We start from the raw sequence: 24,576 nt of genomic DNA on the forward strand, positions 1-24,576 counted from the left end.
GAGTAGCTGGGACTACAGGTGCACACCATGACACCTGGCTAATTTTTGTATTTTTAGTACAGATGGGGTTTCACCATTTTAACTAGGCTGGTCTTGAACTCCTGGCCTCAAGCAATCTGCTCACCTCAGCCTCTCAAAGTGCCGGGATTACAGGCTTGGAGCCAACGCGCCTGGCCTATTTTGTTTATGCATGGTTTAACGTATGGTTTTCTTGACTTTCTTGACATCTTTCTTTAGTTCTTTGAGCATCTTTAAGACAGTTGTTTTCAAGTCTTTATCTGGTAGATCTGCCATCGAGTAGGTCTTTATCTAGTAGGGTTTTTTTTTTTTTGGCATAGTTTCTGTTGATATATTCTTTTTCTTTGAGTTGGCCATACTTTCCTGTTTCTTTGTACACCTTTGTGTTTTTTTTGTTGTTTAAAACTGGATATTTGAATCTAATAATGTGGTAACTCTAGAAATCACATTGTCCTCCTTTCCCAGGGCTTGCTGTTTTTCATTATTGTTATTTAAAAAAAAAAACATGGCCAGGTGTGGTGGCTCACACCTGTAATCCCAGGACTTTGGGAGGCCAAGGCAGGTGGATCACCTGAGGTCAGGAGTTGGAGACCAGCCTGGCCAACATGGTGAACCCCCATCTCTACTAAAAATACAAAAATTAGCCAGGCGTGGTGGCATGCACCTGTAGTCCCAGCTACTCAGGAGGCTGAGGCAGGAGAGTTGCTTGAACCTGGGAAGTGGAGGTCACAGTGAGCCGAGATTGTGTCACTGCACTCTAGCCTGGGTGACAGAGTGAGACTCTGTCTCAAAAAAAAAAAAAAAAAAACACATTGTCAGCTGTCTCTGTGCCCAGGATCAGGCTGAGGTATAAACATAAGGTCCTCTCCAGTCTTTTCTGAGTCAATGCTTTTCCCTGGGTATGTGTGGTCACTTTCTAATTTTCTCTGTATATGCAGTTGCTTTTAAATGTCACAGTCTTTAATATCTGGCTCCCAAAAGAGGAAAAAGAAACAATGAAGGGGAGGGGAAGGGGCATCAGCCTTTTAAATCCTCTGGAAGTCACTTTATCCAGAGATAGAGGGGCTTGCAACAATGGGGAAAAGTACAACAATAATGGTCCCCCTCTCATTGCACCTCTGTGATTAGAAGTAAGCAGTGATCAGAGCACAGGTCCCCAATATCTGTAGGATAAAGTCCTTTTTGCTTACCTTGGGCTCCTGAAAAATGTGTGTGGGTTACTCCAGGAACATGTACACAGCTGCCTGCCATAGGGCTGAGGGGCAGGGGTAGGGGGATAGCTGCTATTGTGCTAAGAGCTGACATTGACCAAAATTAACCCCAATTTACCACCCAAGCCTTCTTCTAGATGCTGCAAGCCTTCAATAGACTCCAGAGTTCCAAAATATAGGCTTTTCATATCCATGAGTTCTGCATCTACAGATTAACCAATCTCAGATTTAAAACATTTTTTAAAAAGCCAATAAAAATAACAATACAAGAGTAAAAAATAATGTGAATAAACAAATACAGTAGAATAACTATGTACATAGCATTTACATTATAGTGGGTAATCTAGAAACGATTTAAAGTATATGAGAGGATGTGCATAGGTTATATGCAAATACTATGTCATTTTATACAAGGGACTTGAACGTCCATGAATTTTGGTGTGTGTAGGAGGTTCTGGAACCAATCCCTTGCAGATACTGAGGGACAACAGTAGTTACATCAGACAGGTTCTCTGCTAGTACAACTGTTGTCTAGGTGGGGAGATTAATTCCTAGTGCTTCTTCTTCCACCTTCCTAGAAACTCCTTCCATTGAATTTTTTAATTTTCATTTTATATTTTTCAATTCTGTAAATTCTCTTTGGTTCTTCTTATATAAAAATAGCTCAAGAAGTACTCAGTAATTTACTATATCTTGTTTGTAGATCATATTTTCAAGCTTGTCTTTTATTTTTAAATCATATTTTTAAAAGTTATATTATTTTCTATATTTGATAATTCTATTTTCCTAAGCTTTTGCTTGTATGAGCCTTCTATTATTTCTACTGGCTCTTATTCATGCTGTCTTTGTGTGTGTGTGATAGAAGAGGTTGTAAACTGTAAGCTCATGCTCCTTAAAATGTTATATCTTTGAATAATCTCTGAGCTAAGATTAAAATTGTGCTCTTTCAGAAAAAATATGTATTTGTTTTGCCAGTTGTTTGGTGCCAATGCCAATCTGGAACTATTTTAAGTTAAATTCTAAATCTGAGATAGATTTTAGGTTAAATAAGTTGTATAAATTCATGTCAGAAGTCTGAATGAAGGCTGTCTTCTGATTATGAATATCTTCCAGTGAATTTTCCTGCTTTTAGAGATTCTGTGACACATGAATATGTTTTGTCTTGGAATTACTTTCCCAGTTATTTCACACTTTCATAACTTCGCTTTCCAGTCTATAAGCCAATTGCTCCCAACTTGTAGACCATGCTTTTTACAGGGGTCCTTATATTCACTACTTGTGAAATATTGTCTTTAGACTGAAATAATAATATATCTTGCACATGTGTAAATGTGCACTAATTCTCAAATATATACTAACAATATATATATCCAATATTATATTGGATCAATATAATCCAAGTGAATTTCAAAGTACTCATGAACTCATAGTTCTTCATCTTTTTAAAACAAATCAATGGATGTAAAACTAGAACTATTTTCACATGGCACCCCTGTGAAATATTTTTACACAAACGTGGGTCTTAAAAAAGATTGAAACCATTTCTGTAATTGCCTAAAAAGGATTGTGTACTTTTCTTTATCTTCCATAGCAAGTGCAGTACTTTGTCTAAAGAAGTTACTGAATGAATGCTTGATGAACATGAATGGCTCAAAACCTACCTTATTTGCCAATAATTATCTTGTAAAGATTTTCTGGTCAGCTGGTTTATTTCTGAATTTTCATTTGACAATTTGGTAGCATCTGTCAGTGCTTTCAGCTGTAACAAAAAAAAGAGCTCTTTGGTATATTTTATCTGCCTGTTACCACTGATCCAGTTCACCTGCAGGTCAAGGTGTGTGTAGCAGCAGAACAAATGTATAACTTTGTGTGTATTATTGGCTTATCTTCCACAATATATTTTATATAAGCACTTTGGGGAGGAACTGAGAAATGCCTCAATATCTATATAGGCAATAAACATCAATTTAATATCTAATAACATCTAGTATCTTGAACATTACTAGAAAATCAATTCATCAATTGATATAAAGAAATGCCACTAGATCAAGAAGGCATATTGAGCACAGGCATCAATCTTATCTTTCACCTAAAATCCCATAGTTACAGAAAAAATATATGTCTGTCTTTATCCACATTCATTGCCATCATCACATTCATATCTATATATATATATAGATAACCATGGATAAGTGCGTAACATAGGAAAACAAGAAGAATAAAATCAAGAAAACAAGATATACTTCAGAAGGTATAAAACACAGTAACATCCATAGAGCAATAGAATTGGAGGAAACCAGGCCCTAAAACACATAAAGGAGACGTCTGTCACAGTTGGAGGTAATTTGTAGGAACTTCAAGACTAGAGTCAATTGATATAAACTTTTACTGGAAGACATACAAGAAGACCTAAACATAGGAAAACAAACTATATTCCTGGAAGAGGAAACCCAATTTTTATGAGATCAAATTTCTTTCAAAATTAATGTAACAGTACAACACAATCACAATAAAGATGGTAACAGGGTTTTAAAAATAGAAGGTGACAAACTAATTCTAAGGTTCATATAGAAGATAAAATCTATGGGGTATCCAAAAACATTCTAGAAAAGAACAACAATGAGGAGGCACTTGTGCTATGACATATAATTTAATAATTAAATATGGTAATGAAACAGTATGGAACCAGACCAATATGTCACATGAGGAACAGATAGTCCTCAAGCAAACCTATATATTAATAAGTATGTGCAGCTGGTATAGGATAAAGTTAGTATTTTAAATCAATAGGGAAATAAATGATGGTATTTGGATATTAGGCTGCTCTTTTGGGAGAAAGAGTGGAGTTGGAGCCCAGTCTCACCTGAGACACAGATATAAACTCTAGATAGAAAAGGCTAGAAATTATATACACACATGCCCTTTGACACACACACATATACTTACAAATCCATATGTATACACATACACAAATACATATATAATATATACCATAAGGATATATAAAAGGAAGTCTTTATAATTTTGGTCTGTCAGACACTACTCATTGCCCTTAAAGGATCATTTTTCTTCGCTGGCAGAACACCAATTTTGTTCAATTGTTCGATCATTTTCCATGTGTTTTTGAGGTAAACTGATTAGTGCAGCTATTTGCAGCAATTTCATTCTTGCCAACGAATGGTTTAGGCATGATCATGCAAAATAATTCTAGTCAATGAGATATTAGGGGAAATCTGCTGCAGGGCAGGAGAGAGATTGGAGAAGGCTCTCAACGTGAGACACTACGCTGCATATTGTGTGTCTGACCAGCATGCCTTCAACTGGAGCAGCCACTTGGTTAGCTTCCATAAGTAGAGCTAACCCCAAGTCAACTTGCTGAAGATAAAGAGAAGGACAGAAAAGGCTAGGGTTGTTGATAATATCGTCGAGACACCAAATTAACCAAACCTAGAGCTGCCCTAACTTGGACAATATGAGGTAATGCCTTTTCCTTATTGTCTGAAGTAACTGAGAAGAAGTTTTCCATGAATTGCAACCAAAAATATGCTAATTGATTAACTTGGGGTAGAGAAGGTCTTAGGAAGTTTAGGAAGCAAACAAGAAAATCTAAAATTCACAAGGGAAAAGATGAACAGATTTGACGTCGTAAAAATGTAAAATGCTTGCCAAGCTCAGTGGCTCACACCTGTAATCCCAACAACTCAGGGAGCTGAGGTAGGAGGATTGCCTGAGGGCAAGATTTCAAGGCCAGCCTGGCAATATAGCAAGACCTTGTTTCTTAAAAAATTTTTTTAAATGACCTGGGTGTTGTGCCATGTACCTGTAGTCCCAGCTACTTGGGAGGCTGAGTGAGAGCATCACTTGAGCCCAGGAGTTAGAGGCTGCAGTGAGTTATAATTGCACTCCGGGGGACAGAGTGAGACCTTTCTCAAAAAAGAATTTTTTTTAATTTAAAATGTTTACCAAAATATATAATAAAGTTTAAAAGCAAGTAACAGAATAGGACAAAAATATACAAAACATATTTAAAAGACATACTTCTTTTATGGACTTACATCTAGAAAAATATATATATTCTTTTTTTAACTTGTGAATTAATTAAAAATAAAGCTAGGGAAAAATACTGAATATTGGTGAAGGCTCTGGGAAGTGGGATCTGTCCTGCCTTGCCAGTGGAAATTCAAATTGGAAAAACATTTGGGAAAGGCATTTTATCACTTTCTAATAAAATTTAAACTGCATATACCCTTACCTTTGACCAGGCAACTTCACTTCTATGGATCTATCCTATAGAAGTTTTCATATATGTGTTCAAATATATAGGTACAAGGATATTCACTGCTTCATTACTAATCATAAAGAAATGACCAGGTGGAGCCAAGATGGCCGAATAGGAACAGCTCCGGTCTCCAGCTCCCAGCCCCAGCGACACCGAAGACGGGTGATTTCTGCATTTCTGCTTGAGGTACCGGTTTCATCTCACTAGGGAGTGCCTAACAGTGGGTGCAGGACAGTCGGTGAAGCGCACTGTGCGCGAACCGAAGCAGGGCGAGGCATTGCCTCACTCGGGAAGCGCAAGGGGTCAGGGAGTTCCCTTTCCTAGTCAAAGAAAGGGGAAACAGACGGCACCTGGAATATCGGGTCAGTCCCACCCCAATACTGCGCTTTTCCAATGGGCCTGGAAAACGGCACACTAGGAGATTGTGTCCCGCACCTGGCTCGGAGGGTCCTGTGCCCACGGAGTCTCGCTGATTGCTAGCACAGCAGTCTGAGATCAAGCTACAAGGCGGCAGCGAGGCTGGGGGAGGGGCGCCCGCCATTGCCCAGGCTTGCTTAGGTAAACAAAGCAGCCAGGAAGCTCGAACTGGGTGGAGCCCACCACAGCTCAAGGAGGCCTGCCTGCCTCTATAGGCTCCACCTCTGGGGGCAGGGCACAGACAAACAAAAACTCAGCAAGAACCTCCACAGACTTAAAGGTCCCTGTCTGACTGACAGCTTTGAAGAGAGTAGTGGTTCTCCCAGCACGCAGCTGGAGATCTGAGAACGGACAGACTGCCTCCTAAAGTGGGTCCCTCACCCCTGAGCAGCCTAACTGGGAGGCACCCCCCCAGTAGGGACAGACTGACACCTCATTCAACCGGGTACTCCTCTGAGACAAAACTTTCAGACGAACTATCAGACAGCTGAATTTGTGGTCTCACGAAAATCCGCTGTTCTGCAGCCACCGCTGCTGACACCCAGCCAAACAGTGTCTGGAGTGGACCTCTAGTAAACTCCAACAGACCTGCAGCTGAGGGTCCTGTCTGGTAGAAGGAAAACTAACAAACAGAAGGACATCCACACCAAAAACTCACCTGTACATCACCATCATCAAAGACAAAAAGTAGATAAAACCACAAAGATGGGGAAAAAACAGAGCAGAAAAACTGGAAACTCTAAAAAACAGAGCACCTCTCCTCCTCCAAAGGAACGCAGTTCCTCACCAGCAACGGAACAAAGCTGGATGGAGGATGACTTTGATGAGTTGAGAGAAGAAGGCTTCAGACGATCAAACTACTCTGAGCTACGAGAGGAAATTCAAAACAATAGCAAAGAAGTTAAAAACTTTGAAAAAATATTAGAAGAATGGATAACTAGAATAACCAATGGAGAGAAGGGCTTAAAGGAGCTGATGGAGCTGAAAGCCAAGTTTCGAGAACTACGCGAAGATTGCAGAAGCCTCAGTAGCAGATGCGATCAACTGGAAGAAAGGGTATCACTGATGGAAGATGAAATGAATGAAATGAAGAGAGAAGGGAAGTTTAGAGAAAAAAGAATAAAAAGAAATGAACAAAGCCTCCAAGAAATTTGGGACTATGTGAAAAGACCAAACCTACGTCTGATTGGTGTACCTGAAAATGATGGGGAGAATGGAACCAAGTTGGAAAACACTCTGCAAGATATTATCCAGGAGAACTTCCCCAATCTAGCAAGGCAGGCCAGCATTCAGATTCAGGAAATACAGAGAACGCCACAAAGATACTCCTCGAGAAGGGCAACTCCAAGACACATAATTGTCAGATTCACCAAAGTTGAAATGAAGGAAAAAATGTTAAGGGCAGCCAGAGAGAAAGGTCGGGTTACCCACAAAGGGAAGCCCATCAGACTAACAGCTGATCTCTCAGCAGAAACTCTACAAGCCAGAAGAGAGTGGGGGCCGATATTCAACATTCTTAAAGAAAAGAATTTTCAACCCAGAATTTGCTATCCCGCCAAACTAAGCTTCATAAGTGAAGGAGAAATAAAATACTTTACAGACAAGCAAACGCTGAGTGATTTTGTCACCACCAGGCCTGCCCTAAAAGAGCTCCTGAAGGAAGCACTAAACATGGAAAGGAACAACCGGTACCAGCCACTGCAAAAACATGCCAAATTGTAAAGACCAGCGAGGCTAGGAAGAAACAATAGCAACTAACGAGCAAAATAACCAACTAACATCATAATGACAGGATCAGATTCACACATAACAATATTAACGTTAAACGTAAATGGGCTAAATGCTCCAATTAAAAGACACAGACTGGCAAACTGGATAAGGAGTCAGGACCCATCAGTGTGCTGTATTCAGGAAACCCATCTCACGTGCAGAGACACACATAGGCTCAAAATAAAGGGATGGAGGAAGATCTATCAAGCAACTGGAAAACAAAAAAAGGCAGGGGTTGCAATCCTAGTCTCTGATAAAATAGACTTTAAACCAACAAAGATCAAAAGAGACAAAGAAGGCCATTACATAATGGTAAAGGGATCAATTCAACAAGAAGAGCTAACTATCCTAAATATATATGCACCCAACACAGGAGCACCCAGATTCATAAAGCAAGTCCTGAGTGACCGACAAAGGGACTTAAACTCCCACACAATAATAATGGGAGATTTTAACACCCCACTGTCAGCATTAGACAGATCAACGAGACAGAAAGTTAATAAGGATATCCAGGAATTGAACTCAGCTCTACATAAAGTGGACCTAATAGACATCTACAGAACTCTCCACCCCAAGTCAACAGAATATACATTTTTTTTCAGCACCACACCACACCTATTCCAAAATTGACCACATAGTTGGAAGTAAAGCTCTCCTCAGCAAATGTAAAAGAACAGAAATTATAACAAACTGTCTCTCAGACCACAGTGCAATCAAACTAGAACTCAGGATTAAGAAACTCACTCAAAACCGCTCAACTACATGGAAACTGAACAACCTGCTCCTGAATGACTATTGGGTACATAATGAAATGAAGGCAGAAATAAAGATGTTCTTTGAAACCAACGAGAACAAAGACACAACATACCAGAATCTCTGGGACACATTCAAAGCAGTGTGTAGAGGGAAATTTATAGCACTAAATGCCCACAAGAGAAAGCAGGAAAGATCCAAAATTGACACCCTAACATCACAATTAAAAGAACTAGAAAAGCAAGAGCAAACACATTCAAAAGCTAGCAGAAGGCTACAAATAACTAAAATCAGAGCAGAACTGAAGGAAATAGAGACACAAAAAACCCTTCAAAAAATTAATGAATCCAGGAGCTGGTTTTTTGAAAAGATCAACAAAATTGATGGACCGCTAGCAAGACTAATAAAGAAGAAAAGAGAGAAGAATCAAATAGATGCAATAAAAAACGAAAAAGGGGATATCACCACCGATCCCACAGAAATACAATCTACCATCAGAGAATACTACAAACACCTCTATGCAAATAAACTAGAAAATCTAGAAGAAATGGATAAATTCCTCGACAAATACACCCTCCCAAGACTAAACCAGGAAGAAGTTGAATCTCTGAATAGACCAATAACAGGTTCTGAAATTGTGGCAATAATCAATAGCTTACCAACCAAAAAGAGTCCAGGACCTGATGGATTCACAGCTGAATTCTACCAGAGGTACAAGGAGGAACTGGTACCATTCCTTCTGAAACTATTCCAATCGATAGAAAAAGAGGGAATCCTCCCTAACACATTTTATGAAGCCAGCATCGTCCTGATACCAAAACCTGGCAGAGACATAACCAAAAAAGAGAATTTCAGACCAATATCCTTGATGAACATTGATGCAAAAATCCTCAATAAAATACTGGCAAACCGAATCCAGCAGCACATCAAAAAGCTTATCCACCATGATCAAGTGGGCTTCATCCCTGGGATGCACGGCTGGTTCAACACATGCAAATCAATAAATGTAATCCAGCATATAAACAGAACCAAAGACAAAAACCACATGATTATCTCAATAGATGCAGAAAAGGCCTTTGACAAAATTCAACAACCCTTCATGCTAAAAACTCTCAATAAATTAGGTATTGATGGGACGTATCTCAAAATAATAAGAGCTATCTATGACAAACCCACAGCCAATATCATACTGAATGGGCAAAAACTGGAAGCATTCCCTCTGAAAACTGGCACAAGACAGGGATGCCCTCTCTCACCGCTCCTATTCAACATAGTGCTGGAAGTTCTGGCCAGAGCAATCAGGCAGGAGAAGGAAATAAAGGGTATTCAACTAGGAAAAGAGGAAGTCAAATTGTCCCTGTTTGCAGATGACATGATTGTATATCTAGAAAACCCCATTGTCTCAGCCCAAAATCTCCTTAAGCTGATTAGCAACTTCAGCAAAGTCTCAGGATACAAAATTAATGTACAAAAATCACAAGCATTCTTGTACACCAATAGCAGACAAACAGAGAGCCAAATCATGAGTGAACTCCCATTCACAATTGCTTCAAAGAGAATAAAATACCTAGGAATCCAACTTACAAGGGATGTGAAGGACCTCTTCAAGGAGAACTACAAACCACTGCTCAATGAAATCAAAGAGGATACAAACAAATGGAAGAACATTCCATGCTCATGGGTTGGAAGAATCAATATCGTGAAAATGGCCATACTGCCCAAGGTAATTTATAGATTCAATGCCATCCCCATCAAGCTACCAATGACTTTCTTCACAGAATTGGAAAAAACTACTTTAAAGTTCATATGGAACCAAAAAAGAGCCCGCATCGCCAAGTCAATCCTAAGCCAAAAGAACAAAGCTGGAGGCATCACGCTGCCTGACTTTAAACTATACTACAAGGCTACAGTAACCAAAACAGCATGGTACTGGTACCACAACAGAGACATAGATCAATGGAACAGAACAGAGCCCTCAGAAATGATGCCGCATAGCTACAACTATCTGATCTTTGACAAACCTGACAAAAACAAGAAATGGGGAAAGGATTCCCTATTTAATAAATGGTGCTGGGAAAACTGGCTAGCCATATGTAGAAAGCTGCAACTGGATCCCTTCCTTACACCTTATACAAAAATTAATTCAAGATGGATTAAAGACTTATATGTTAGACCTAAAACCATTAAAATCCTACAAGAAAACCTAGGCAATACCATTCAGGACATAGGCGTGGGCAAGGACTTCATGTCTAAAACACCAAAAGCAATGGCAACAAAAGCCAAAATCGACAAATGGGATCTCATTAAACTAAAGAGCTTCTGCACAGCAAAAGAAACTATCATCAGAGTGAACAGGCAACCCACAGAATGGGGTAAAATTTTTGCAACCTACTCATCTGACAAAGGGCTAATATCCAGAATCTACAATGAACTCAAACAAATTTACAAGAAAAAAACAAACAACCCCATCAAAAAGTGGGCAGAGGACATGAACAGACACTTCTCAAAAGAAGACATTTATGCAGCCAAAAAACACATGAAGAAATGCTCATCATCACTGGCCATCAGAGAAATGCAAATCAAAACCACAGTGAGATACCATCTCACACCAGTTAGAATGGCCATCATTAAAAAATCAGGAAACAACAGGTGCTGGAGAGGATGTGGAGAAATAGGAACACTTTTACACTGTTGGTGGGACTGTAAACTAGTTCAACCATTGTGGAAGTCAGTGTGGCGATTCCTCAGGGATCTCGAACTAGAAATACCATTTGACCCAGCCATCCCATTACTGGGTATATACCCAAAGGACTATAAATCATGCTGCTATAAAGACACATGCACACGTATGTTTATTGCGGCACTATTCACAATAGCAAAGAGTTGGAACCAACCCAAATGTCCAACAACGATAGACTGGATTAAGAAAATGTGGCACATATACACCATGGAATACTATGCAGCCATAAAAAATGATGAGTTCGTGTCCTTTGTAGGGACATGGATGAAACTGGAAAACATCATTCTCAGTAAACTATCGCAAGGACAAAAAACCAAACACCGCATGTTCTCACTCATAGGTGGGAATTGAACAATGAGAACTCATGGACACAGGAAGGGGAACATCACACTCCGGGGACTGTTGTGGGGTTGGGGGAGGGGGGAGGGACAGCATTAGGAGATACACCTAATGCTAAATGATGAGTTAATGGGTGCAGGAAATCAACATGGCACATGGATACATATGTAACAAACCTGCACATTGTGCACATGTACCCTAAAACCCTAAAGTATAATAAAAAAATAAAAGAAAAAGAAAAAAAAATAATAGATGACAAGAAATCTAAGTGCCTTGAATGGAGTGTTAATATTTAAAATAACCTATTTATGGACCTACATAAAAAGTTCCAAGATAGAATATTAATTTCAGAAAACCAGCTGGGCATGGTGGTGCACACCTGTAGTCTCACCTACTTGGGAGGCTGAGGTGGGAGGACTGCTTGAGCCCAGGAGTTTGCGTCCAGCCTGGGCAACATAACAAGATGCTGTATCTAAAAAAAACCAAGTTGCCAAATAATGCATATGGTAAGATCCAATTTGCGTTAAAAACAATCATGGCATACATACATGTAGAAATACAGGGAGAAGAGAACTTTAAGGATGTACTTAAAGAACTAAAGGATGTCCAAACCATGAGGTGGAGAATGAAGTAGGGCTTTCACATCTTGACACTTCTACAATTAATCTTTTCCAGTGAGAATGTATTCCTGTATGACTTGTACAATTTTTTAAAGCTAGAGGGAAAAAGAGCAGAAGTCTGCAATAGCTGAGCATCCTTTCTACTCTCTCATACTATCAGAAACATCCCTCTTTGTTCTTTAAGTGGAATTCATACTCATATAAAGGAGCATATTTCAGTTTAAGAATACCTTGAATGCCAATGACTCTTCCACTACTCTGAATTGGTTTGAAAACACTGGGAACAGGCAAAGCCATACATTTCACACCCAGGAACTAAATTATCCATGTTTAAGAAATTAATCTTTTGGTGGGAGGCCAATGGACATGCTCTGCACCACCTGGCCTTTTCTTCTCTTCCCCACTGCTCTTCTCTACCTCGGAAGAGAAGATTATGCACACTTCCAACCACATTTCTCTTTTTACAATTTAGTGGGAGGTTCGAGAAAATGTTTATATTCACATAACAGAATAAATTGAAAAAAAGTAAAAATCCACTAAGAAATTACATTTGGTTCCTAATACAATAATAATACTGAAACATATTGCAAATAATAACCCAAAAAGTTTTCATTTTATGCAGAAAGCCATGCATATACATGAAAAATAGACCTAGAATCTATATATACTTTAATAGATGGTACTCTAATAAACTAAAATTGATATTGGTAGATCAGACTTTAAAGATTCTATAATATTGTTGGAAAAAATTCTGTAAAGCAGAAATCTGTAGATCAAATCACTTTTTAAATGACCTGCATTTTAATCTGAGTTGTTTCCTTCATTCATTTAAAAAATGGCCATATTTTACTAAAAGTTAGAATATTCAATATTTATTTTAGGAAATATTCTGATATTGCTAATGCATGGTGTTCATCTATTAAGTTCTCCCACACAATTGCTCTATCAAATCAAATGGATTAACTCCTGGCTGGGCATGGTGGCTCACACCTGTAATCCCAACATTTAAGGAGCCCAAGGCAGGCAAATCGCTTGAGCCCAGGAGTTCAAGAGCAGCCTGGACAACATGGCAAAAGCCTGTTTCCATGAAAAAGAAAAAAATTTTAGCTGGGTGTGGTGGTACACATCTGTAGTTCCAGCTACTCAGGAGGCTGAAGTGGGAGGATAGCTTGAGCCTGGGAGGTTGAGGCTGCAGTGAGCCATGATTGAGCCACTGTATTGCAGCCTGAATGAGACCTTATCTCAAAAAAAAACAAAAATGGATTAAGTCTTGTGGGTTTTAAACTTATATTTTAAAAAGCAGATATTAGCCAGGCATGGTGGCTCATGCCTGTAATCTCAGCACTTTGGGAGGCCGAGGCAGGCAGATCACCTGGGGTCAGAAGTTCAAGAACAGCCCGGCCAACATGGCAAAACCCCCATCTCTACTAAAAATACAAAAATTAGCCGTGCATGTGGTGGGCACCTGTAGTCCCAGCTACTCAGGAGGCTGAGGCAAGAGAATCGCTTGAACTCGGGAGGCGGAGGCTGCAGTGAGCCAAGATCGCACCACTGCACTATAGCCTGGGGGACAGAGCAAGACTCCGTCTCAAAAAGAAAAAAAAAAAAAAAAGCAGATATTTATGAAGATTCTATAACAGATATTTACGAAGGTTCATAATTAGTTCATGTCCAGTTTATTGAGATGGCTTTGTGGCTCCATCAGGATTGAATGTTTCATTAAATAGCTTAGAGGGGATTTGATTTCAAATGTATTCATTAGTTGAATGAGACATACTATCAAAATACCTTTCCCAAGAGAACACTAGTCAACAAAATGCTCATATATCAGAAACCTAGCAGAGAGTTTAAATGAGGCACAAGTTTGTAAAAGTAATCAGTGAGTACTCCTTCTATTTCTCTTCAGACTTCATATACCCCTCATGATGTCATGAGATGACTATCTGGATTAATCATCTTCAGACCAAGACTCTTCAGGTTTGTTATGAGAGTCAAGATTTCTAATATTTTAATTAAAATACTTTATTACAAGACTTAAAACAGCCACATGGTTCTTTTCAGTAATAATAATTTCAAATACTCTTCTTGAGTTATAGGACAAAGAATATCATTGATTAGTAAACCACTTGTGGTAAATAAATATCCCATAGGATATATTTAAAGCTTTCTCCCCAGCCAGTCAATTCCTACAGTTTCTTTTCAGAGAAACTGAAATTGAACCATTGTTTTACTTAAATATTTAGAAAATGTTCTGATAATTTGCTCTGCACAAGAAATTTTTTCTCTTTCAATATTAAATGTTTAGCTTTATAATGAAAGCCATTCTCACCTTCTCATAAAGCAGCTGAGATACATTCTGTTGCTGCCTGTCCTGAAAACATTCATAAAGTTGGAGAAGCCTAGCACATAATACTTGTTCTTGATTGAAGAGATGATGATGGCTGAATTGCAAACCCACAATGTTGAGGTCTAATTGGTATATTTCCCTTGGATCTTCCATTTTGTTCATAAATGAACTTCCCAGGTCATATTTTACTGCCTTTTAAAGAAAAATAAGTGCACAATGTTACTTTCAGTTTCTTTTGAAATTATAAGTAACTTTTCCTTATAAAAGTAACATTTCAATTGTAGGAAAATCAAGAGATATAGAAAAACGAAAAATAATAATTTGATTCTTTTTCCTTAAATTGATTATGGCCCTTAATTTCATCAAATATATTTATATTACAGTATTTTAATCATCTTGCTATTAACTATTGTCATCTATCTCACTACTGTGTGCTGGTGGAGTGGAAGTTGGACTTTCAAGTTATAAAACCAAAAATAATTTCCTACAGAAACACTATGACAAATGGTGTTTAGAACCGTGGGCCAGAGTTAAATGAGAATTACTTATTAAAACATTGTTTATAAATGAATACACTGGTGATCCTCTGGAAAATTACCTTCAGGAGCCTGGACCCTCTAAGCAATTCCTATAAGAAGAGCACCTATTTTTGTACATGAGATTGTCTCCATTTGGATACCAGATTGTCCTTAAATTTCTGAAGTCCGTAGGCCTTAGATCATATGGAAGATGATTCATCTGTTTTAGTCCATCTTTTTTTTTTTTTTTTTTGAGATGGAGTCTCACTCTGTCACCAGGCTGGAATGCAGTGTGCAGTGGTGCGATCTCGGCTCACTGCAACCTCCACCTCCCGGGTTCAAGTGATTCTCCTGCCTCAGCCTTCCAAGTAGCTGGGACTACAGGCACGTGCCACTACACCCAGCTAATGTTTGTATTTTTAGTAGAGATGATGTTTCACCATGTTGGCCAGGATGGTCTTGATCTCCTGACCTCGTGATCTGCCCGCCTCGGCCTCCCAAAGTGCTGGGATTACAAGTGTGAGCCACCGCACCTGACCACCTTTTTTTTTTTTTCTTTTAAGTAAAAGCAAGTTTATTAAGAAATAGGCCAAGTGTGGTGGCTCATACTTGTGTAATCCCAGCATTTTGGGAGGCCGAGGCAGGTGGATCACCTGAGGTCAAGAGTTCGAGACCAGTCTGGCCAACATGGCAAAACCCCATCTGTACTAAAAATACAAAAATTAGCCGGGCGTGGTGGTAGGTGCCTGTAATCCCAGCTACTCAGGAGGCTGAGGCAGGAGAATCGCTAGAACCTGGGAGGCAGAGGTTGCGGTGAGCTGAGATCACACCACTGTACTCTAGCCTGGGTGACAGAGTGAGACTCTGTCTCAAAATATATATATATATATATTTTTTTGAGTCCACTATTTTGAATTTATGCACATGTTTGAATATGTATGTGCTCAATATCATTGGTTTTCAGTAATGCAATTTACAAGGGTTGCTGAGTTACTTAGCATATGCAGCCTGATTAATCAATGCCTAGCCACTTCTGATAAAAGCCATGAATGCATCAACCCAAATAGGAGCACACTGAGCCCACTCTCTGGATCAGTCTGGTGTAATATGATATGCTCTTCAGTCTGTGCCATTGCTTCAGTCTGTGCCGACACCTAATGTTGTCTCACCCCTAACCTGGTGTGGCAGACCCAGTGCTCCTCAAGGACTGAAAGCCATCTGTTATGGTGCCTCAATCTCTGCCTCCTTATTTTTTCCTGAGTTAGGAACCTTTCCTTCTTCCTTACTGGGTTTCAGGGAGGCAGACAAACAGCAATAAAGCTTGTTTATGGCTGGTAAGTCTTTGTTCTCTACGTAAGAGCCAACCCATAAAAGGGGAAACCTGCTCTTGATTTCACCTGAGAGATTTAGACAATTGGTAATAAGTTGGTAAATCGGCCATTAAATAGGAAAGAAAACACCAAGGAAAAATCATTTTCAGTTTAAAACAACTAAATTGTAAATTAACTTTTGAAAATTAAAGTTCCTAAGCTAGAGAATCCTGTCTTGTTAAGCAGATCCAGCACTGATTGAATAACTGTGTTGCTCAGTTGCTTTGGGTTTCTAATGGAGTGACACAAGCCTCTGCCCTTGGTCCTGTCCTCTTCAGCACCTACTGACTACAGTGCTAAGAAGCTAGAGGAGGATAAATGAGGTGGTGGAATATCTAACAACAACCAAAGGAGGCAATTTAGACTGCAGAGCAAAAACTAAAGGTGGAAGTGACTGTAGGCTTCAAACATTTGAGGAACTGTCACATAGATGAAGTACTTTATGTGTTCCCTATGGCCAAAGAAGGTCAAATAAGTAGAAGTGACCTGGAGACAGACTTCAACAACAGAAAACAAAGAACAGTTAGAACTGTCCGCTGGGTGTGGTGGCTCATGCCTGTAATCCTAGCACTTTGGGAGGCTGGGCGGGCAGATCTTCTGAGGTCAAGAGTTAGAGACCAGCCTGGCCAAGATGGCAAAACCCCATCTCTACTAAAAATACAAAAATTAGCCAGGTGTGGTGGTGTGCAGCTGTAATCCCAGCTACTCGGGAGGCTGAGGCAGGAGAAGCACTCGAACCTGGGAGGCGGAGGTTGCAGTGAGCTGAGACTGTGCCATTGCACTCCAGCCTGGGCAAAAAGAGCAAAACTCCATCTCAAAAAAAAAAAAAAAAAAAAAGTCTGACATTAGAATGAATTCTTTTAAGAGGTAGCAAACTCCCTGACACATTGGTTAAAAGCAGCACTTGACCAAGTGGGTTAAGTAGGCTTCTAGAACTAGGTAAGTGTGTTACACCAAAAGCATAAAGATTTGGGCAACAATGAATCAAAGGCTACATAAAAGCACAAAAACATCCAAGCTGGTTGACATATAAAAAAAATCTCTGTAAATATATAAAAAGAGTGCTAGAAATGGGAGCAGAGGGAAGGTCATAGTCAAATGGTCAGACAAGACTAATCAGCAAATAGCAGACAAATAGGGTACCTGGAATAGTAGAGGTACAACAAGCTGTTAAAGTACCTGGCCGAGGCAGCAGCGAAGACAGGACTCTGATATGCATACAACTATTGTATCTACCTTGGTTGCCCTTATATTTATTCTGGGGAGAGACTGTAAATCAGCTTTTCCTTCAAGCCTGGCTGGGCAACACGAAAAATGTGAAGAAGACAGAAGAGAAAGGCAGGTACAGGCATTTGTCTGACACAAAATCTAGAACATGATCTGTTAAGGATGCTACTGTCTTAGTCAATTTGTTCTGCTATAAGAGTACCTGAGGTAAATTATATATATACACCTATATATATAGGTAAATTATAAAGAACAGAAATTTATTTCTCAGTTCTGGAGGCTAGGAAGTCCAAGATTAAGACACTACATCTCAAGTCTAGTGTGGACCTTTTTGCTGTGTCCGCTGGAAGGGAGGAATGCTGTGTCCTCACATGGCAGATGGTGGAAGGGCAAAAGCCCCTTTATAAGGGCACTTAATCCCATTGACAATGGCGGAGGGGCCTAATGGCCTAATCGCCTCTTACAGGTCCTACCTCTTAATGCTATCACATTGAAAAAGCCTGAATTTTAGAGGATACACATTCAAATCACAGCAGCTGCAAGAATGAATTTTAAAACTCAATTTTGACAGTTGGTGAGATGGCCTTTACATTTTTTCCAAATTATAGCAGTCCATGAAATACTGTAATTGTGCTTGGATGAAGCTAGAACAGGTGCACTAAAAGAAAGTTACTTGTTCAGCCCAATGGTTTCCAACTTGGGATTCTAGATTATTACAAAGGTTAACCTGAATGGTGGTTAATAGTTCTCCAATAATTGTAAATTATGCATTTACTTTTTATGATGCATTTGTTCATTTATTTATTCATTCAACAAATTGTTGTTGTTTCAAAGGCCTCTCTCCTAAAAGCAATGATCTCAGGTAATTACACCAAAATATCTCTGCTATATCTGGAGCAAAATTTAGATAAAATGCATTGTCACTATAAAGTCTAGAAACTATGCCACATGATATCAAAGAATAAGATAAATAGCAGGGCTTTTCCCTCCTCTTTTATTCTTTTATGTTTTTATATTTTAATGGTGATAGATTCTTTTATAGTAAGCCAACTGGGAAAATACATGAAGATATTGTAATGTTTGGTATGGTGGTGCCATTTATAAAATCTTGACAACTGTGTTCCACTGTGAATTAGGATGGGGCAGAGACATTGCTAGTCTCTCATGGTATGATAAGCACCTTGTATGGAATAACATTTTCTAAGATTATGCCAGTGAACTTCTTCTGTCAGTCTTTATCTTCTAAATTATATTAGGAGCCTGAAAGCATACAATGACTGAGGTGATGAGTTCTATTACAAATAGTATAAGCATTCATTCCATGCTAGGCATTTGGATAGGTGTTAGCAATAAATTATAAAACGAGCTAATAAAACAAAACAAAAACCCTGCCCTGTTTGCAGTCAAGCAGAGAAAATACTAGGTAAACAGAAAATACAGATACAGACGGAGCCTTAACAAAACTGTAATTCAGTCTTTAAATCAGTTAAGTCCCTGGTTGGATGAAGATGATCATCCTCACTCAATACACTTAACAAAGCAAAGGATGGAACATTTCTGGTGGAAGATAACATCATCTAGGGCTTCTATAATTTTTCATATATAATAATGTAGAATACAATTTTTAAAGTTACCTGTCATAATAAGAGGCAAGACTAAACAAGCAAAACCAAGAGAAAAAATAGATAATAAAAAGATTCATAGTGATCCAAATATCGGAGTTACCAGATATGAACTTTAAAGTAGCTATTATTGCTGTATTAAAAATAGAAGCAAAAACCCATGAAAAGACTAAATACATCTCAAGAAAATTAGAATATTTACAGAAGAATTAAATGTCAAATGAACACTTTCAAGCAAAAAATGTATTGAAAATATGTAAAATTAAGAAGTCAGCAGATGGGCTGGTCTGAAAATATGGTGGCAGTACAGTTTTAGATCTTCCCAAATTCCTATATTAAAAGAGGCATAGCAACTAGACAGCAAAACCAAAAATCCACGGACAAGATTTATAACAGAAGTAGTTCTCAAGATATGCCTCATGAAACCCAAAAAACAAGTCAGTGAAGACAAATCATCAATATTCAGAAGGTCTGAATAGCATTGGCGATTGTGTGGGAGACAGCAGAGAGAAGCAGTGGAACAGCTGATAAACCTGATGAGAGTCCAAAAGAGCCAGCAGAAATGCACCAGAGAGTACAACAGGCCAACTTAAAAACAGTGGCTAAAATTGAAACAGGTTTTGTCTACTCCAATTGTGGATGGTTGGGTTAAGGACTGAAGGAGCTGCAGGAATCTAGTTCGTAGGAATTTTCAGAATGAGGCTTCACACTGAATAGAAACTACTGGGAGTGAAATCGAAACGAAGAAGTTTGGGGACCACAGGAATTAAGGAAAGAGGAGGTCCAGAAAAAAATCTGGGGAAGGGAATAGAGCCAAGACATTTCAGAAATCCAGCCACAATATATTTTAACGCTACACAAAAACAACAGGTCTGTGAAAATAGAAAAGTTATTTGAACTAAGCCTTTTTATAAAAGTTTAGGAAAAATAATTTTATATAAAAATAAGCAGTAGAAAAGGATCAAGATTAAATCCATCAAAGTTTCTATAAGAAAAAAGAATAAATAGCAAAATAACAGCCTACAGGAAATCAAAGCACACCAGAAAGGTATCCAAAACCAGATCAAAATAGAAATGTGGTTTTCAGAGTGAGCTGAATTTATATGGAAGTTATATGACATTTAAAAACATAAATCAGAATTAAACTCAGAAATTAGGTGAAAGAAAATGGCAAAAATTTAAAATTTAGAAATTAAGCCTATACTAGAAAGAACACAAGGGCAAATAAACACTACCAAATCTTTTTCTTAAGGTGAAGAAGGGGACATTTTAAACATATAAAAGAAATAAAGAAAGGGAAAGAACTCATTGGGTGGATTTAACTGGAGATGAAGTATGGCAGAAAATTATATAAGTGAATGGCAAGACAGGTCAATAGAATATATGCAAACTAAAATTCAAAGAGAAAAAAGAATTTTTTAAAAAGCAAAAGTAGAAGACAAATTAGAGAAAATATAAAATCTGAATGGTCCTATTTTTTGTGGTAAAAAATACAAAGCATGAGATCCACCCTCAACAAATGTTTAAGTTTACAGTACTATTAACTATAAGCACAATATTATACCATAGATCCCTAGGGCTTTTTCATCTTGCATGACTGAAACTCTATACCCTTTAAACAGCAACTCCCTATTTCCCTCTCTCCCAAGCCCCTGGCAACTACCATTCTACCTTCTGCTTCTATGAAGCTGAACTACTTTGGATACCTCATATAAGCAGAATCATGCAGAATTTGTTCTTCTGTGATTGACTTATTTCATTTAGTATAACATCTTCAAGCTTCATCCATGTTTTAGCATATGACAAGATTTATTATTTATGGCTACATACACCACGTTTTCTTTATTCAACTGTCAATGAACAGCTAGGTTGTTTCCACCTCTTGGCTATTGTGAGTAATGCTGCAATGAACATGGGAATGCAAATATCGCTTCAAAATCTTAAATTCAATTTTTCTGGATAAAAACCCAGAAGTGAGATTGTTGGATCATATTACAGTTCTATTTTAAATTTGCAGAGGAACTCCATACCATTTTCCATAGTGGTCACACCATTTTACATTCCCACCAACAGTGTACAAGGGTTCTAATTTCTCCACATTGTTGCCAACACTTGTTATTTTCAGGGGATTTTTCTTTTTAAATAATGACCATCCTAACAGGTAAGAGGTGATATCTGATTGTGGTTTTGATTTGCATTTCTCTGACAATTAGTGATGTTAGGCATATTTTATATGTCTGTTGGCCATTTGTATGCATCTTTGGTTTTTTTTGGAGAAATGTCTATTCAAGTCCTTTTCCCATTTTTTAATTCATTACTGAGTTGAATAAGTTCCTTATATATTTTGGATTTCAATCTCTTATCAGATATATGGTTTGCGAATATTTTCTCCCATTCCATAGGTTGCCTTCTGTCTCTGGTGATTGTTTCCTTTACTGCAACAGATGCATTTTAGTTTGTTGTAGTCTCGCTTCTCTATTTTTGTTTTGCTGCCTATGCTTTTGGTGTCATATCCAGGAAACCACTGCCAAGAACAATGTTATAAAGGCTTTCCTCCATGTTTTCATCTAGGAGTTTTATAGTTTCAGGTCTTGTTTTTAAGTCTTTACTCCATCTTGAGTTGATGTTTGTGTATGATGTAAGATAAAGGTCTGATTTCATTCTTTTGCATGTGGATGTCCAGTCTTCCCAGCACCATTTGCTGAAGAGACTATCTTTTCCCCATTGTGTAGTCTTGGCACCCTCTTGAAGATCATTTGACTGTATATACGTGAGTTTATTTCTGGGCTCTTCATTCTGTTCCACTGGTCCATATGTCTGTCTTTATGCCATTACCATCCTGTTTTGATTAATGTAGCTTTGTAATATATTTTGAAGTCAGGAATATAAAGCTTCTACCTTGAAGGTCCTTTGTGGTTCCTTATTATTGGATTTTTTTCCATTTCTGTAAAAAAAATGTCATTGAGAGTTTGAAATGGATTGCTCTAAGTCTGCAGATCACTTTGGGTAGTATGGATATTTTTAACAATATGAAGTCTTCTAACCCATGAACATGGGATGTCTTTCCATTGACTAGTCCTTTATTTTTAAAGACATAGATGGTCAGCTGACTAATGTCAAAGATGACAATGAATTATAATGAGAAAAGGTTTATTGATTTTTTTCAATAAATGGTACTAAGTCAATTGGATATCCATGTGGATAAAATGAAATATGTCCCCCTACCTAACGCTATACCTAGTAAGTACTTTCCAGATGGGTGGTAACTCTAAATGAGAAAGGTACAACAATAAGCTTTTTAGAATAAAAACAGAAGAATACTTTTGGGACCTAGAGTAAGCACAGTTTCTTAAATAGGATATAAAAGGTGCTAACCCTAAAGAAAAAGAAAATATTAAATTATACTACATTAAAATTAAGAATATCCCATCAAAAAGCACAATTAAGAGAGTGATATGGTTTGGATCTGTGTCCACCCGAATCTCATGTTGAGCTGTAATCCCCAATGTTGGAGGTGGGGCTTGGTGCAAAGTGATTGGATCATGGGGGTGGGTCCTTATGAATGGTTTAACACCATCCCCTTGGGGTTGTTCTAGTGATAGAGTTCTCATGAGAGCTAGTCATTTAAAAGTGGATGGCACCTCCCCTCTTCTCTTTCTTCTTCCTACTCTGGACTTGTGAAGTGCCAGCTCCCTCTTTGCCCTCCACCATGATTGCAAGTTTCCTGAGGCCTCCCAGAAGTTTCTTGAGGCCTCCCCAGAAGCCAAGCAGATGCCAGCATCATGCTTCCTGTACAGCCTGTAGAATCATGAGCCAATTACACCTCTTTTATTTATAAATTACCCAGTCTCAGGTATTTCTTTATAGCAATGTGAGAAAGGACTAATACAGACAGTGAGAAGATTAGCCATAGAGTAGATTATATGAGGGCTCACATCCAGAAATCAACACATCAACAAGAAAAAGCAGACAATCCAATAAGAAAAAAATGGGTAAAAGTCTTAACCAAGCTTTCATAACAGAGGCTGTCCTAATAACCAACAGACATGAAAAGGTGTTCAGTTTCATTAGTCATTAGGGAAATGCAGATTAAAACTTCAATGAAATACAACTTATGTACACCAGAATGGCTATGATTTAAAAGATAGATAATACCAAATGTTGACAGGAATATAAAGCAGCTGAAACTCTCACACACTTCTTAGTTTGTGTATAGTTTGGTACAACCACTTTAGAAAATCATTTGGCACTATATAGTAAAACTAAACATATACAAACCTATAACCCAGCATTTCTACTCTGAGATATTTACCCAACAGAAAATGCATACACACACAGTTATCAGAAGATGTGCAAATTTTCATGGCAGTGTTATTAGTAATAGTCAAAACTGGATGTAACTTATATCCATCAATAAAAGAATGGTTAATAAATAAATATACTTTTCATACTATGGAGTTCTATACAGCAACAGAAATGAACAAGCTATTGCTGTATACAACAGTATAGGGTACCTATTCTATTATTCCATTTATATAAAATAGGTAAAACTAATAGACAAGAGTAATGTACAGTGGTAGAAGTTATAACAGTGGTTACCTTGAGTATCATTAATTTATTCATTATTTTTGTAAAATTAGCATCATACATAATTTTGCATTCTGCTTTTTTCACTTCAGATTTTATTTTGAGCATTTCCCCATATCATTCAATATTCCTTGGCACTATAATTTTAAGGGCTATTTAACATTTCATCATGATTTAGACATTATATTAGTAGACTTAGTATTTTTAAAGGATAAATCAATACCACAAAACCACCAGCTATAATTGATATTACAAGAATTTTAACCATAATTACAAATAAATTGTTGTTGGTTACCTTCCTGTATATGGTCTTAAGTAATGGATTTAAAGGTTCCTTCCTTACGTTTAGTCTGAAATTCCATGACTGTTTAATAGGTGTAGGTAATGACATTATTTCTCCACTTTCTCCAAACCAACATTTTCCCTATTAAAAATATTTAAGTATAGTAATTCAGTATTTTGATAAATAAGTCACATAGTAGCCAGTGTTTTAACTTGTTAGCTGGTGCACTTGCCTCTTTTAGTTTAAGCAGGCGATTTTCCATTTTGTTGCAGGTCTTTTTATATATTTCTGGCTTTCTCTGAATATAGAATCCTTCATCTTCTAAAATACGTGGCATCATATCTTTTGGTAGTTTGCGCTGGTTGACCACTTAATAACAATAAAACTTAGATATTACTTTAAAGTCCAAAATATTAAATGGATATTGACCAAATAAGTAGTACAAATAACTATAATTACACCCTACTACTAAAGT

The 24,576-nt window shown here is 37.9% G+C and overlaps 1 protein-coding gene across 10 annotated transcripts in view; it reads right to left on the reverse strand.

The window, feature by feature from the left end:
- The window catches only part of CC2D2B (coiled-coil and C2 domain containing 2B), a 150,196-nt gene that overhangs the window by 87,968 nt on the left and 37,652 nt on the right, over positions 1 to 24,576 (reverse strand). For 9 of the 10 annotated variants that reach the window (XM_058436153.1, XM_058436151.1, XM_058436150.1 and 6 more), the window contains exons 8-11: positions 24,334 to 24,470; positions 24,114 to 24,242; positions 14,477 to 14,686; positions 2,891 to 2,988 (exon numbers count right to left, since the gene is read on the reverse strand). In XM_058436153.1, coding sequence (XP_058292136.1) covers positions 2,891 to 2,988; positions 14,477 to 14,686; positions 24,114 to 24,242; positions 24,334 to 24,470 — 574 coding nt within the window. The remainder of the gene's footprint in view (positions 1 to 2,890; positions 2,989 to 14,476; positions 14,687 to 24,113; positions 24,243 to 24,333; positions 24,471 to 24,576) is intronic. The other variant, XM_058436152.1, reaches the window with a different exon arrangement.

This window comes from Hylobates moloch, unplaced genomic scaffold (assembly GCF_009828535.3).
Source record: "Hylobates moloch isolate HMO894 unplaced genomic scaffold, HMol_V3 SCAFFOLD_3, whole genome shotgun sequence".
NCBI lineage: Eukaryota > Metazoa > Chordata > Mammalia > Primates > Hylobatidae > Hylobates > Hylobates moloch.